Source organism: Otolemur garnettii, unplaced genomic scaffold, assembly GCF_000181295.1.
Source record: "Otolemur garnettii isolate 467f Iridium unplaced genomic scaffold, OtoGar3 scaffold00018, whole genome shotgun sequence".
In the NCBI taxonomy this organism is placed as follows: domain Eukaryota; kingdom Metazoa; phylum Chordata; class Mammalia; order Primates; family Galagidae; genus Otolemur; species Otolemur garnettii.
The window spans coordinates 12,522,869-12,537,566 of record NW_003852413.1 but is presented as its reverse complement, the minus strand read 5'-3'; the positions used below and the strand labels follow the sequence as shown (position 1 = coordinate 12,537,566).

General features: G+C 46.6%; 1 protein-coding gene across 2 annotated transcripts in view; it reads left to right on the top strand.

Annotated features, from left to right (window-relative positions):
* Window positions 1–14,698, top strand: part of ARSG (arylsulfatase G) — a 127,539-nt gene that overhangs the window by 70,405 nt on the left and 42,436 nt on the right. For both annotated transcript variants that reach the window (XM_012803202.2, XM_023511099.1), the window contains exons 3-6: window positions 2,950–3,137; window positions 6,308–6,355; window positions 9,072–9,183; window positions 12,035–12,172. In XM_012803202.2, coding sequence (XP_012658656.1) covers window positions 2,950–3,137; window positions 6,308–6,355; window positions 9,072–9,183; window positions 12,035–12,172 — 486 coding nt within the window. The remainder of the gene's footprint in view (window positions 1–2,949; window positions 3,138–6,307; window positions 6,356–9,071; window positions 9,184–12,034; window positions 12,173–14,698) is intronic.

Here is a 14,698-nt window from a genome sequence, read left to right as displayed (position 1 = left end):
GCTTGCTGCCCTCATCACCCAGCAACAACTAGGGATCAGTCACGTCGGGATAGATGTTTAATCCTTTGGCTTTAATTATGAATTTTTCAGGTGGGGGAGTTGGTATAATGTTCTACTTTGATGGTGGCAAAGGACTTCATTTGAATGTCAGTATGGACTCATGGATTTTTATTTATTCATGGTTTACCATCAATTACCGTTAAGTATTCTTTTTGATGCCTGAATTATCCCAAATTTGGCCAGCAGGAGCCCCGGCAAGCTGGTTCCTAGGTCTTTGCTTTCTGGCACAAGATCCCCAGACTCCCCTGATAGTTCTCCTACCCTAAACCTGGAATTAGCTATTTCCCCAAGGAGATCCAATTCCATTTAGAGCAGGATGGTGTTTAAAAGAAAGATCAGGGTGTGGGTGTGCTCGTTGCTATGGGAGTGGGAGTGCTTCTAGGCCAGTGGTTCTCAACCTTCCTGATGCCACGACCCTTTAATACAGTTCCTCATGTTGTGGTGACCTCCAACCATAAAATTATTTTCATTGCTACTTCATAACTGTAATTTTGCTACTGTTATGAATTGTAATGTAAATATCTGATATACGAGATGTATTTAGGCGACCCTTGTGAGAGGGTTGTTTGATGCACAGGTTGAGAACCGCTGATCTAGGCCTGTGCAGTGTGTGGTAGCTAGGAAATAAATATTTTTTTCTAAATCATGAGTTCATAATGAAACTTTAATTAACTTTAACATTATAGGTTTTTTCTTAACTTTTTATTTTATTTATTTTTCATTAATTTTTTTGTTTTAGCAGTTTTGGCCAGGGCCAGGCTTGAACCTGCCACCCCCAGCATATGGGGCTGGCACCCTACTCACTGAGCCACAGGCGCCGCCCTTTATTTATTTATTTTTGTAGAGACTGGGTCTTGCTCGGTTAGCCAGGTGTGGTGGTGCCATCATAGCTCACTGAAGCCTTGAACTTCTGGGCTCAAACCTGAGCCTCCTGAGTAGCTGGGGCTGTGGGTGTGAGCCACACACCCAGCTCCTAACTTCTTTCATATCCTTACCTCTTACTGCGAAAATCTTGGTTCTCTCTTAGGAACATTAATATTGTTACTTATTTGCTTTATTTGACCATATACATATACTAGTTTCAAAGCCCCGATGTCAGTATTGCTACCCACGATACAGCTACTGAGTAGAATTTAAGCTTTCTTTGCAATTCTTTTTGCCTTTGTATTATATATCCCAGTAAGGATGTACAGCCAGAATACTGTGCTGCTTGAGATGATCCTTTTCTCTGTGTGGTCGCATTAAGAGTTTGTTATAGACTTGTATTCATTTGTTTCAGTGTTGAATTATATTAGAGGGTCTGCTTATTTTTCCTTCATGATGTAATTTTACTTTTTGACGATATCAAACATTTGCATTGTGCAAAAATCGAATTGTACATATCCCAGAGACTCTTGTTGCCTGCTCTCCCACACTCTGATTCTCCCACGCCTTGTGGGAAACTGTTTTTTATTAGCTTCTGGGGTAGCTTTCCAGGGTTAACTTTTGCAAAGATTAAAATATCTTGCTGTTCCCCCACTGGCAGCGCCTGTCCTTCTGATTTTCAAGGTGTACGTAGCAGCCCCATCTTTTAGATTCTGATCTCAATCCTGCTCCTCCCACTGTGCAGGCTTCTCTGCTGCTGGGACTTTCACAACTTCTTTGTGTCTTGATACTGGAATATTCCCGGTCTCCATTTCCTATGGCTCTGTCACTTATGGGGAGTCTTAATCACATACTGTTGTATATTATTATTACTTGAATTTGCTCGTGTCTATCTTCTCAATGAGGCTGCACATTCCTTGAAGGCAGGACTATGCCTAACTTCTTTTATATTTAGGGCCGAGAATCCAGTACTACGTAATAGATTCAGTCAACTCTTTTTTTTTAAAATTTCAGGTTAATATGAGGGTATAAACGATTAGGTTACAGTGTTTGCATTTGTTAGAAAAAGTCCCTGTTGTGGTTGTGTCCTGCACCTAGGAGGTGTGTCATACACCCTTACATTGTGCCCATTAGTTGGGAGCACATCAATAGATCCAGTCAATTCTTGTTACTGCCAATAGCTGTGATTTATAAAGTCACTGTGTATGCTGAATTAGTGAATCCTGAACCTTTGTTCCTAGAGGAAATATAGGGTTAGGTTCCTACAGGCCTCTGGTCACAAAATTTTCATCCACTGACCAAGACATCACTGTATTTGCTGTGTGTTTCTGGTCAAAGACACCTTCTCTGATATATTTTTGATTCATTATTGTCACAGCCAACAGCAGCTTGACGCATTCCTCAGTGAGGGACGCCACGGCCTCCTTGTGCTGAAAAACATTACATAGCACTTCAGCTGGGGACCTGGGGGCCGTGTGCACAGTGAAATCACCAGTCAGAAGCACAAAAACACAAAACCCTCAGCATAGATAGGCCGTGAGAGGGACACTTGTTTACAGTAAGAGAGCTGAAACCAGAAGGCAGAAAGAAGGTCATGTGCGACCTCAGCCGGGAACGTGCACACCAGAGTGACTCACCGTTTTTTGCAGGCCTGCCTGAACCTGTGAACGACTCGAAAGGGCCTCCTGCTTTGATCACGGGATTAAGACAGGATTAAAACATACGCTTAGTGAGTAGGCAAATTTGAAATATGGAATATGTGAATAAAGAGGATGTCTGAATCTGTTGGATTAAATCAGTTTGAATGAGCGACCTTGGACTAGTCGCCTTCCCTCTCCGGATTTCATTTTCTTTCTTTGTTCTTCTTCAGCCCTAGAACCCCAGGAACTGAGGGGTCATTGCCTTTTCTCTTTATTTGGCTTCCTGTGGTTGTCGAGGTCCTGACCACTTTCCCCCACCCCGCCTATTTCTAAGATTTCTGCCCCTCTGAACAAACTCAAACCGACCGCTCTCCTTTGCACACAGGTTTGTGGATTTCCACGCAGCTGCCTCCACCTGCTCGCCCTCCCGAGCCTCCTTGCTCACCGGTCGGCTGGGCCTTCGCAATGGAGTCACGCACAACTTTGCAGTCACCTCTGTGGGGGGCCTGCCGCTCAATGAGACCACCCTGGCAGAGGTGCTGCAGCAGGCCGGCTATGTCACTGGGATGATAGGTAACTCCGGACCCACATGCGGCCACCTTGTCTGTTCTTATCTGCTTCCTTGCACATTTTTTGCTGTGTAAGTTAGGGACGCCCTTAGTCACTGAAAAGACCTGAGAGTGGGTTAAAACATATATGGGCCTGTTTTCCTCCCACTAAAACAAGCTTCAGTGTAAGTGGTTGCTTTCATTAGCTTGGCTGCTCAAAGATGCCACCAGCAGCAAGGTGCTTCCCGTCTTTTCATCCTTAGCACATCAGTGTTCATCTCTGAGCCTGCGTCCTCCTGGCTGCCACGTACCAACTTCATGCCCGTCACTATGACTTGGCTCAAGGAAGGAAGAAGAGATTAGAGGCCCTACCGGCCTTGTTTATTCACTTTTATAGGAGAGCAAATCTTTCCTCAGACACTCCTCCAGCCCCAGCAGAATGGTACTTCTTGGCGGGAGCTGGGTCTCGTGGCCACCTCTCCATGTGCCCCAGGGCTGAGAAACTGGGGACAGGGTTATAGTGATTGACTTAGACTTGGACACGGTGATCCTCCCACCCCCGAACAAAACCACAGTTGCATTAGCAGGATAAATGGGGACACAGTATTGGATAGGAGACCAGCAGTGTCTGCCACCCTGTCCAGTGACTTCCTGTCCCTTTAAATTGGTTTTTTTTAAGGCACCTCTTACTCAGCATTTACTGTGTACCAGGCACTGGGTTATTTGTTTGCACTGAGATTATTATTTCTTTGGTCATACTGCTGAGGGAACTGATTTTCAGGTGTGGGGCGATTGCTCAATGTTGCCTAACCTGGAGCAGGTGGAGGTGGGACCTAGATAGGTGCACCTGGCCCCAGCCTTGCCCCAGGCTGCGTTTCACTGCCATTCTCCCCTCCCGGGGCCAACATGACCCAGTAGTCCCAACAGCATCCTCAGCTGCCTGTGCTTGTTAATCTAACTCTCAAAGAGCCGTGTCCCTTGGGATCCCCACCTCTTTCTACCATCCAGGGAGAGGTAAGGGAGAGTGTGCTGGAGACAGACAGGCAGAAACTGAGGGTTCCTGTGGGCCTGTCCTGGGTGCCTGGTGCACACATGTTCACCTGTAGGAGGTTACTCCACCCAAACCTAGGGCTGGCATCTCTCACTTATCAAAGAGCCTGGACATCCTTTTACCTTACCTCAGAAGGGCAAGAGGAGGAGAGACCAATTAAGGTCCATCCCTTCTCCCTTTCCAATCCCTTTCTCTCCATACCCAGAGGTATAATTAATGTAAATAACATGAGCACTAAGACACCATTGGTGACGCTCCCCTGTGGGCTGCCTACCCTTGCTAGACCAGTGACATGTATCCATTTAAACCTCGCAGCCAGGAAGGATTTGGTCCCAGGTCCACCAGCCTTAAGCTGAGGCAGGAGAGGGGCTGGCTTCTCCTGGAGTCAGATTTGATCTCATCACCCCTCAACTGCCTTTAAACTCCCAGTGAGCGTCTGGTGGCAGGTCAACTATGTTTTGCTGCCACCCCCTCATCTCTACTCACTACTCATGGCATCTTTTGCAAGTCCTGGGCAGGATATTTAAGCATTGTTGAAATTATGAACTGAAGTGTACTTACAGGAGAAATTAAAAACCCACCAAAGGAATAGCGAGTCCATTGATAACACTCATACTTTGCTTCTAATCTTGGTCTTGTTTTTGTTTTTACCTAGTTGTGTACATACCTCTGGCTCTCCTGGTTTTTCCCTTCACATTATTTTACATTTACATGTAATATGATTTTACCTATTTATTATCATTTTTATAATTAAAAAAATTTATAATTTCAATATTGTTTTGCACTTCCATTGAATATTTATTTCCCTCAATTTTTTAACAAGTTTTTTTCCCTAAAACCTATAGAGCAGTTGTAAGGAGGAAATAATGGCCAGCAGAGTTATTGTCATGCGAAGTCTGACAATTAAGTTCATGAACTTGCCCCCATGCACTTACACTGGCAGCACTGTACAAACAACTCTGTAAGGAAGGTTTCATGACCTTGGTATATCAGGGTCTGACAGCTATGTTCACGTTGATGTGTGGCAGTGTCTTGCTGAGTGGTGTTCATTATTGTTGCTGCATAATTTTGTGTGCTGTATGATAATAGCTCTGATAGTCATTCCAGAAAAAGAGTTCTAAAATTGCTTTGATGGGTAGACTGGATGCTGGCATTAGTGCATAGCTTCACAAGGGGCTACTTCAAAGGTGACTGTAGTGATAATCAGGAATGAAGTGTATAGCACTGTTTTTTAGGATGAGTTCATGAAGTTAATTGTCATACCTCGGTATATGCTTCAACCAGGTTCACTAATTGTTAATTTTTGCCATATGCATTTGCCTTTTTTTTTTTTTTAATGCATTTGTCTTTAAAAGCTAGCTTGGTAATATTTTATTGAGGCCCCTTCCAACAATTTACTTAGACATACTCCTATGGCTGCCATTAATTTCTCTCCTTTGTGTGGTTTCATGCTGCTGCTGTTTTGATCTTGGTTCTACATTCTTTTCTTTGCCCCTCACCTTGGGGAGTAATCTCCCTGGGGTCTGCCCCTCACAGTGGAATGCACAGATCAGAGAGTTCTGACATCGTCAGAGCTCTTGCTGCACATTGCCCTATTATTCCCCTAGACTGAACCCGTTTACAGAGCAGGGGCAGCGGGACATCGGAGTTTCCTCATTTGCTGCCCCATAGGTGTCTCGGTGCTTTAACTGTGGCTGCTGATGTTGCCAGAGAGGAAGCTGATGAAACTGGGCAGGAAGCCGGCATTTCTGAGACTCTGCAGGGTGGTGCACCTGCACCCTGGGCCACCCAGCGCCTTTGTAGGCCCAGCGCAGGAGGGCAGATTGGAGGGTTTGAGGGGCTGTGCAGAGTCCTGGTGGCCCTTGCAGGGCCAGCACTCAGCCTGCTGGCTTCTCTGGGTTCCCGGCTCCCCCTTTCACTGTAGGTTTCCTGTGTAGGTCTGGAGTTGTCCTTGCTTTGTGTTCCTGTGGACTCCCTCTTGGCCCCAGAGAGCACGGCTTCGGTTCCGCCCCCACTGCCTTTGCAGCCTGTCTTTGCTTGTCCTGGGCACAGGGCAAAGCCCATGGAGAACTGAGTGTGTGATCGGCTCCTTCGAGGGTTTGGTTGAGGATTTTTCTGAAAATCTTTCTCTTGTTTTTCTACAGGCAAATGGCATCTTGGGCACCACAGCTCTTATCATCCCAACTTCCGTGGTAAGAATTCTTTTATAGATTTGTTACCTGGGAAACAGAAAGTAAAGATCTGGGTGGAAAAGGACTCCACTAACAGTTAAGCCATCTTGTCCCTGGGTGAGGATATCTTTGTTCACAAGGTTACATGGTGCCTTTGGGGAGCCAGGGCTCACCTGGACTTGCACTTCCCCCCCACCCCTTGCAGCACCTTCCCTGGCCCCCTGCCTGCCTGGCAGCCCCTGTGGCTACCCCACTTCAGACCCATCAGTTTGCTCTCTGTTTCCCCTTCTTTACACCCCAGGGAACATTCCGCCCCCCTAGGAGGCCCAGTCATGGCTAATCTGGGAAGACGATAAAAACTGCCTGGTGGGTTCGCTGAAGCAGGAAACAAGGCCGTGGACCCAAACAGGAGATGCTGCCTCTTGGCCTCTTCCTGCAGCTTTTGCTTCCTGCGATTTCTCACCCTCTGGCCTTGGGGAAATAGGCCAAGATCAAGCTGCCAAAGCCAATTCTCTGAAAATCAGTTTGCTGAAAGATGGATTCTCCAAACGTCCGAGTCACTGAATTATTTACTGATGGTCTCTCAGAGCTGTTGTTTGTGGCACTGCTCTTTCTCTGACCTTTCCCGCTTCACCTGGGAATGCATGGATTTTCCCTTCAAAGCCGTTTGCCGTGATCTCAACTGTGGCTTCTGCCTTGGCCCTGGCCCTACAAGACAATCCCCTTCCTCTCTAGCCATTTAATAAGCAAATGGGCAGCCTTTTCCTTTAACATGACTCTCAGACCATTTTGCAGACTTCTCCCCTTCTCTGATATCTCTCCTTACCTCCATAGAAAAGGACCACAGTGCTCTGCCCTAGACCTGGGAGCAGGTTTGCATCTGAAAGTTTTTGCATTTGGTGAATGACTTTGGAGAACTCACGTGGAGCTGGCCTGCAGCAGGGCCCCTACTGGCTGGTGGCTGTGTCCTCTTCAACTCTCACCTTTCCTGGCTCTTTCTCCTTCTTCCTTCTCCCTTGTGCCCCAGGAGGGTGTTCACGGCATTTTCCATGCATGCTTTGTAAAAAAAATGGCAGATGGGAGCAGTGAAGACTTAGCTTTCCCATAAACTAAAAATATCTCCCAAACTTATTTCCTCCTTGGTTTTCAGTTCTCTCATTTGACTGAGGGGTTGGGCTCGATCAGGGTGTTGGCACCTTGAAGTGAGTATCCCTACAGTCCTGGGCTGGGGCATCCTGAGACTGGGTCCTGTGGGCCAATGATGGAGTTGTGGTGTCTGCCGTGGGCACGGGGAGTGGAAGAGAGAGATCTTCCTCTGTATCAGCTGTCCTTTGACCAGACAGTCCCCAAAAGCCTGTGGCATGGAGGCTCTGAGGTTCCTTGCTGCTCACCATCAAGTACACTCCTATCTCCTCCTGCCTCCTGTCCCCCCTCTGTGGTGCACTGTCCTGGTTCCCCATCAGCATCATGGCCTCCCTTTCAAACATGCCCTGGACCATGCCTCATGCACTCACCTGGTTCTCCCTTTAATATGTATCCAGCCTCCTCCTGCTCCCTTCTGATGAGGGATCCTGTACACATGAGACTTCTTTCTAACTCTGGATCTCAGGACACCTGTGGTCTAGACCTGGAGTTGGTATAGACCTTGTAGGCCAAATTCAGTTTATCACCTGTTTTTATAAATAAAGTTTTATTAGAAAACAGCCGTGCTGATTTGTGTACATGTGGTCCCTGGGTGCTTTTGCATCACAACAACAGCATTGAGTAACCTCAACAGAGACTGTCTGGTGCCTGTGAGATGTAAAACATTTATTGTTTGGTCTTTTACAGAAAAAGTTTGGTGCCTCTGGTCGAGGCTCATCCTGATACTAAATGCAGTAACATTTTAGGGCTATGCCATTGATCTCAGGGGTATCCAAATCTGTTTGTACAAACCAGGGTAGTGTAGAGGTATCAAAAAAGTTCTTTTCAATACAACAGACATTTACAAGTTGTGCTACATACACACCCCATATTGGTTTGACAGAGAGCTAATGTCCTGACTCAGGAGTGCATCACTGATGGGGAAGAACCTAACTCAGGGGGCACAGAGAGTGTCTGATGACCGGCAGACTGCAGGTTGCATCTCCCAGGGGCAGGACGGAATGGAGGAGTGTAATAGGTGCATGCAGTGAGGAGTTAGGGAAATTCTGCAGGAAACTTCATGCCCAAACTGGGCTGGGAACTAATGCAGTTTTACCCGTGAGAGACACAAAGCAGGGAATCCCAGGCAAAGCCTCTGAGACCCCAAGATCCTGCGATCCCTCTTGTTGGCAAATCCACGTCTCATGAGTTAATGTGTGTGTTTTCCTTTCCCTTCAGACAGAAGGTCCTCGAGGGCAGAATTTATTCTTTTTCCCCGTAAAGTGTCATACAGGGAGTAGTTTTTTGGTCAAATACTGAATGTGCCTATAATTCCACCAAGGATGTTAGGCGTTCAGTAATTCTCTCTACTCCCTCCCAACCTGGGTTCATTCGAATCACAAGATGTTCCGCAAATCTAGTTTTACAGCCAGAACACAGCAAAGTGATTTTCTGTGCATACTACAAAGGGATATTAATCCAATCCTCTTTTAATTACTCACTGCATAGCACTGTGATATTAAATCATAGGAAATTAAATTTTTGCCATGGGCATAAGAGGACGGGCACAGGAGTGTAGCTGCGTGGGGGTGCTAACCAAATCCCTCTTTTCCAGGTTTTGATTACTATTTTGGAATCCCGTATAGCCACGATATGGGCTGTACTGATACCCCGGGCTACAACCACCCTCCTTGTCCAGCCTGTCCACAGAGCGCCGGACCACCAAGGTAACACTGTGCAATGCATTTCCCATGGGCTCCCGAACAAAGTGAAGACCTAAGGCTGTAGTCTGTCACGACAGCAGATAGGGGAGAGTAGAGACAGGGGACGCTCAGTCCAAATTTAAACACATTATTTGCATGGAGTACAAGAAAACTTTCAGCAAAGATGAGGGCCGCAGAATTCTCTTACTGGAATTTTCCAGGTTCCTAGGATTATTTAGCTCAGCTGGAGGGGTGCCTTGTGCTGCCAAGGTCTCACGCTGCGGGGGGAGGGTGTGAAGGGGGAGGCCTCCCTCTTCCTCTGCCTGCTGGATCTGTGCCTGGTCCACTCACCTGGCCCAGGCGCTGGACATAAGGAGGGACAGAGAGAGAGAGAGAGAGAGAGAGAGAAAGTGCACAGTGTTCTTTCTGGGCTTCTTTCTCACCTCCGGACAAGAAAGCCAGCATTTTGACGTTGGAATGCTGCGCAGGCGCTAAACAGGATGTTTTGAAAACATATTCCATGAAGTGGGAAAATGCTCATGATCTAACAGTAAGTGAAAAAGGCAGGAAGCAAGTCACCAGCAGTAGAATCTTAACCACATCTGGACCCACATCTCTGTAGCCCTGTAGAGAAGAACTCAAAGGAGATGTGCTAAAATGTTATCCAGGGCTCACTCTGGTTGCGGGACTAATGGTTTCCATTTTCTTCTCTCTCACTAAATTTCCTAAATATTTTGAATGGGCCTGCAGTGCATTTATGATCAGAAAAGAAGATAAGCTTTACTCAGATTATAGAGTGGCACAAACCCCCAAAGCTCCCCCGTGGCACCGTGGTTATTTCTAAAGCTGCAGGTGTCTGAGCCCCTTGGGATTGGTGAGTCTCAGCTGACTCAATAACAGCACAGTAGTTCTTATGATAGTATCTGTTGATTGAGAAAGTTTCACATTCTAGGCACTCACTTGTACCTATCTATAATCCACCTGACCATTGTGTGAAGCAGATATGTACCTGATTATACAGGGAAGGAAGGTTTTTTTTTGCCCAGGTCACACCAAAATTGGTAAGAGCTAGGAATGGACTTTTACTGGTAAGCGGTAGAAACGCACATTCCAATCTGGGTCTTTCTGAGTCCAGAGCCCACGTCCTCTCTGTTTGCTACTTAAAGTGTGGTGATTCAACTAGCACCGTGAGTATTACCTGTTAGAAATGGAGAAATTCTCGAGCTGGGCACAGTGGCTCACTGCTGTAATCCCAGCACTTTGGAAGGCCAGGGTGAGAGGATTGCTTGAACTCAGAAGTTCAAGATCTGTCTAGGCAGATTTGTCTTTTTTCTTTTGGGGAGAAAAAAAATTAGCTGGGTGTGTTAGCACAGCCTGAAGTCCAGCCTTTCACTACTCAGGAGGCTGAGGCAGGAGCATTGCTCGTGCCCCAGAACTCTAGGCTGAAGCAAGCTATGATCATACCACTGCCTTCCAGCTGGGGCAACAGAATGAAACTCGAAATGCAGAAATCCAGACCCTATCTTGAGGCCTGCATTTTAGCAAGATGCCCACATGGTTTGTGTGCAGGTCACAGCATGAGAAGCAAGGTTTGAGAGCGTGTCATTGGCCTCCTCACCAGCGGTGGACTGGCCAGCACACCTGTAATCACCCCTGGCCATATCAAAGGATGACATATGCCAGCCAATCTCTTTGTAATCTGTGTTAAAATCAAGTAGAAAGTAAAAAGTTGGCTTAAGGGGGAATAAAAGGAGAGAATGGAAATGATGGTGGAGTTGTAATTACATAATCAAAAGCTCAACACAAATGTGGGGTTATCGTTGCAATGCCCAGCATGGTGATAATGCCTTTTCTCTTTTAAAAAAATTGTGCTCCTTGGCAATTATCTACCCAATCTGACCTTATCTTCTGTGTTCTGTAATGGAGTGTGTGAGCACGCAGGTGTGGTGAGGAGTTCTGATTTCTTCACCGGTTCTTTCCTGCCATAGTAGGATAATTTTTCCTGCCCCAGGAGCCTTCTGTCACTCCCTTCTGTCTCTGCTCCTCTCAGCTTCTCTCCTGGTTCTTTGTGGTGTCCAGAGCTGAGAGCTCAAGTTTTTACTGAATTCCTAAAATACAGAGCAATGTGGAATGCACCTTATCTCCTTGAGACCTCTGATACCCCTATACAGAGGGCATGAGCCACCCCATGTTGCAGAGAAGGAAACTCAAGCTCTGGAAGCTTAGCTAACTTGCCCACGACAGCAATCAGAGTAACCATTCAGTCGCATGGATGGGCCAGCCATGGCTTGATTCATTTTCATCTGTAAGATCAAAGTTGGAGTTTGTTTTTTCCCAGAATATATTATTGGTTTCGTTCCCATGTTTTTCCTCCAACCACTCAAGTTCCTCCCAAGTCCCCAAACATGGTTGAAAATTAAAATTGTCCCAGGCCCCCTGTCCTGTTGTCAGACTCAGGGAAATGTCCAGTGGTGCACACCATACACAGAGACCAACATTCAGGTTGGACAGTGGAGGAAGCCGGCAGAGGGGTTACTGATTAGCTACAAGACTCTGCTGGAAATTAACTAGGCTGTTGAGGCCACAGTTTCTCTACCTGCAAAATGGGAGTCATAATGTCCCCTGTTCACAAAAGTCTGTGTGAGCCTTACAGAGGGACCAGCTTGTCCTAGAAGCATAAATATCTATTCAAAGTGTATGGAAGAGAGTGATATATGTTGGCTTTACACTTGGTGACAATGGCTGAGTGGCAAAATCATTTGGGACCCGGCTGTTAAGCATTTTGTAGTTACATGCGCCTTTGCCTGAAAACATTTTGTTCTACTTCATAACTACTCAGGTTGTGGAAATGAATAACTTTAGTGTCCACACCCAGGAACCTCGAGAGAGACTGTTACACTGATGTTGCCCTTCCTCTCTACGAAAACCTCAGCATCGTGGAACAGCCAGTGAACCTGAATGACCTTGCACAGAAGTATGCTGACAAGGCCACCCAGTTCATCCAGCACGCCAGGTAAGGAGCCCCCGCCCTCCTTGGAGCCGCCCTGCTCCCACCCACCCCTTGCACACACACCAGGCCCCATGGCCTCAGCATCCTCAAGGCCTTAGAGGAGTTTCATTGCTCAACAAGGTGGATGTATACAGACCTGGAAAACAGCTCCCTCTGGAAGCTGCCATCCGGGGTTAGAAGTTCCTCAGGTATGTCCCCAGAATTGCTGGGGACTCAGCCATCCCCTGTTCTGCCTGTGCTCCAGGCCATTATCATTTATTTTCTCCTACTAGGTACAGGCTGCTTGGGGGTAGCACCTGCCCACTCTAGTCTGTGTGCTCAGGGCATTTTGTTGAATTCATTTATTGCCAGGGTATATTAAATTAGCTTCCTCCCTGGGCCGTAATGACCAACTAGTTTAGAGGCTAAAACAATAGTAACTTATTCTCCTGCAGATGTGGATGCCAGATGTCTGAAATGGTTTTAGGGCACTAAAATTAAGGCGTCAGAGAGCTGCTGCCTTTTGGAGTCTCTAAGGGAGCATCAGCTCCTAGTGGCTGCTGGCAATCTTAGGTTATGGCTATAATCCTAGTCTCTACTTCTTTTTTTTTTTTAATTTCAAATTAATTTGAGAGTAAAAATGACTGGGTTGTTTGCTACTTCTGTTGTTCCTTTGCTGTTTTCTCTTTCATATTTAAGTCTCTCTCTGTCTCTTATGAGAACACTCCTGATAGCATTTAGGGTTCATGTGGAAAATCCAAGATAATGTCCCTACCTCAAGATCCCTAACCTAATTCCTTCTGCAAAGTCCCTTTTATCATATAAAGTGATAGGATTCCAGGAATCAGATCCTTTGTGGGCCATTATTCAGTCTATCACACAGAGGCTACAAATTCAAGCATCTACAGGGCCCAGACAGGTAACCTGAAAGAGGGAAGCAGCCTGAGTGTGAGGCATTAGGGAATGGTGGAGTCTGTAGCGAACTCCTAAGCACAGACTGTAACTAACGGGGGTTGTCACTACCCAGCTCTGGCTGCGTGTTGCTTCATTGTGAAGATGTGAGCCTGGGATGTCAGCTGTCTCCCATTTACAAGGGAGACAGTTTTTGTGTGAAATCTCCTGGTCTTTACATGTTAGAGACTACTAATAAAAAATTAAAAAAGCAAAACCAGAACCATACCCTAGAGTGTCTCTAACAAATCATGTAGGTGTGAGGGCTGCCTTTGCTGGGTGTCAGGGCAAACAGTGGACATTGTGAAACAGTGGATAATCGCTCCTGAATTGTGCTCGTCTGGGGGGCACATGCAGAGAGCTTGGGCTGCAAGTGCATATGCACACATGACACACTGTCACCACCCCAGGACATGCCTTGACCTTTCGTAAGCGCCCTAGCGCTGTCTCCCCATGGAGACATGGACTTTCTCCCAAGACTGTAGACTCCTCAAGGGTGATGGAATAGTTTCCGATAAGTCGTTGGCATTTTTCATAGCCTCAGCCTAAGTGGACAAGAAAAAATATGCTTTGTGGCCGTCCACTTGCACAGAATTGAAAGAGGACTCCCCCTGTGGGTAAGTGGTCACACCAGCCCCTTGAATGTGCAAGAATCACCCCCACTGTTGCTTACCCATGTCATACTTTTCAAGAGATGTAGCCATGGAGGGGTTGACAGAGGCAGCCATGTCAACTCCTCCATGGCTACCTCTATCCAACCTGTAGCCATGGAGGGGATCTAGGCATCATGTTTTCTGGATAATAAAACCTAGCTAATGGGTGGCACCTGTGGCTCAAAAGGGTAGGGTGCAGACCCCATATGCCGGAGGTGGTGGGTTCAAACCCAACCCTGGCCAAAAAAATAAATAAATAAATAAATAAATAAAACTTAAGTAAGACCTTGATGTCAAAATCAACCCCCAAGGGCTTCAGAGACTGCGTCTTAAGGATTTGTTGGGTAGAACTTTCTGTGGAACACTGTTGTTTTATTTCAGGTTGTTGATATAAAACAGACAAAGCCTCTTCTCCTATCTGGAGAGCTGAGCATCTCCCAGGAACTCTGAGATGGTTTCAGGCCCCTGTGCCCCGTGGCAGGAAGATGCTTCCTGGCTGACAGGGATAGTCCCACCTGGTTTCCACGTGGCTCAGACCGCACAGTGTCCTGACATGAGGGAAAGCAATGGTGTGGGGCCTGTACTTGCACCAGTGAACTAACCAGTTAAAAAGCGAATTAACTAATGGTCTTCTAGTGTATAAAAAAAAAGCAAGAGTTTGCTGATTTATCAATTAGTTATTAAGTGAAAAGTCACCTGAGTCCTGTTGGCGTTTAACTTTACAGAAAGTAATCGTCAGGCGTGCTGATTCCCTTAGGATTGGCGTGCCAATTCATCCATGATTTTCTGAGCATCAGCAGAAAAGGCCCTGGACCTGCCCTCCTTCCCCCATGACCCCTGACCCTGCCTTGAGGCCCAACACCACTTTGCCAAAACTACCAGGTGTTGTGCCTTCCTACTCTTCCTTGGCAGAGGGTCCTACCCTAGGGCTTCTTTGGATGCTTTT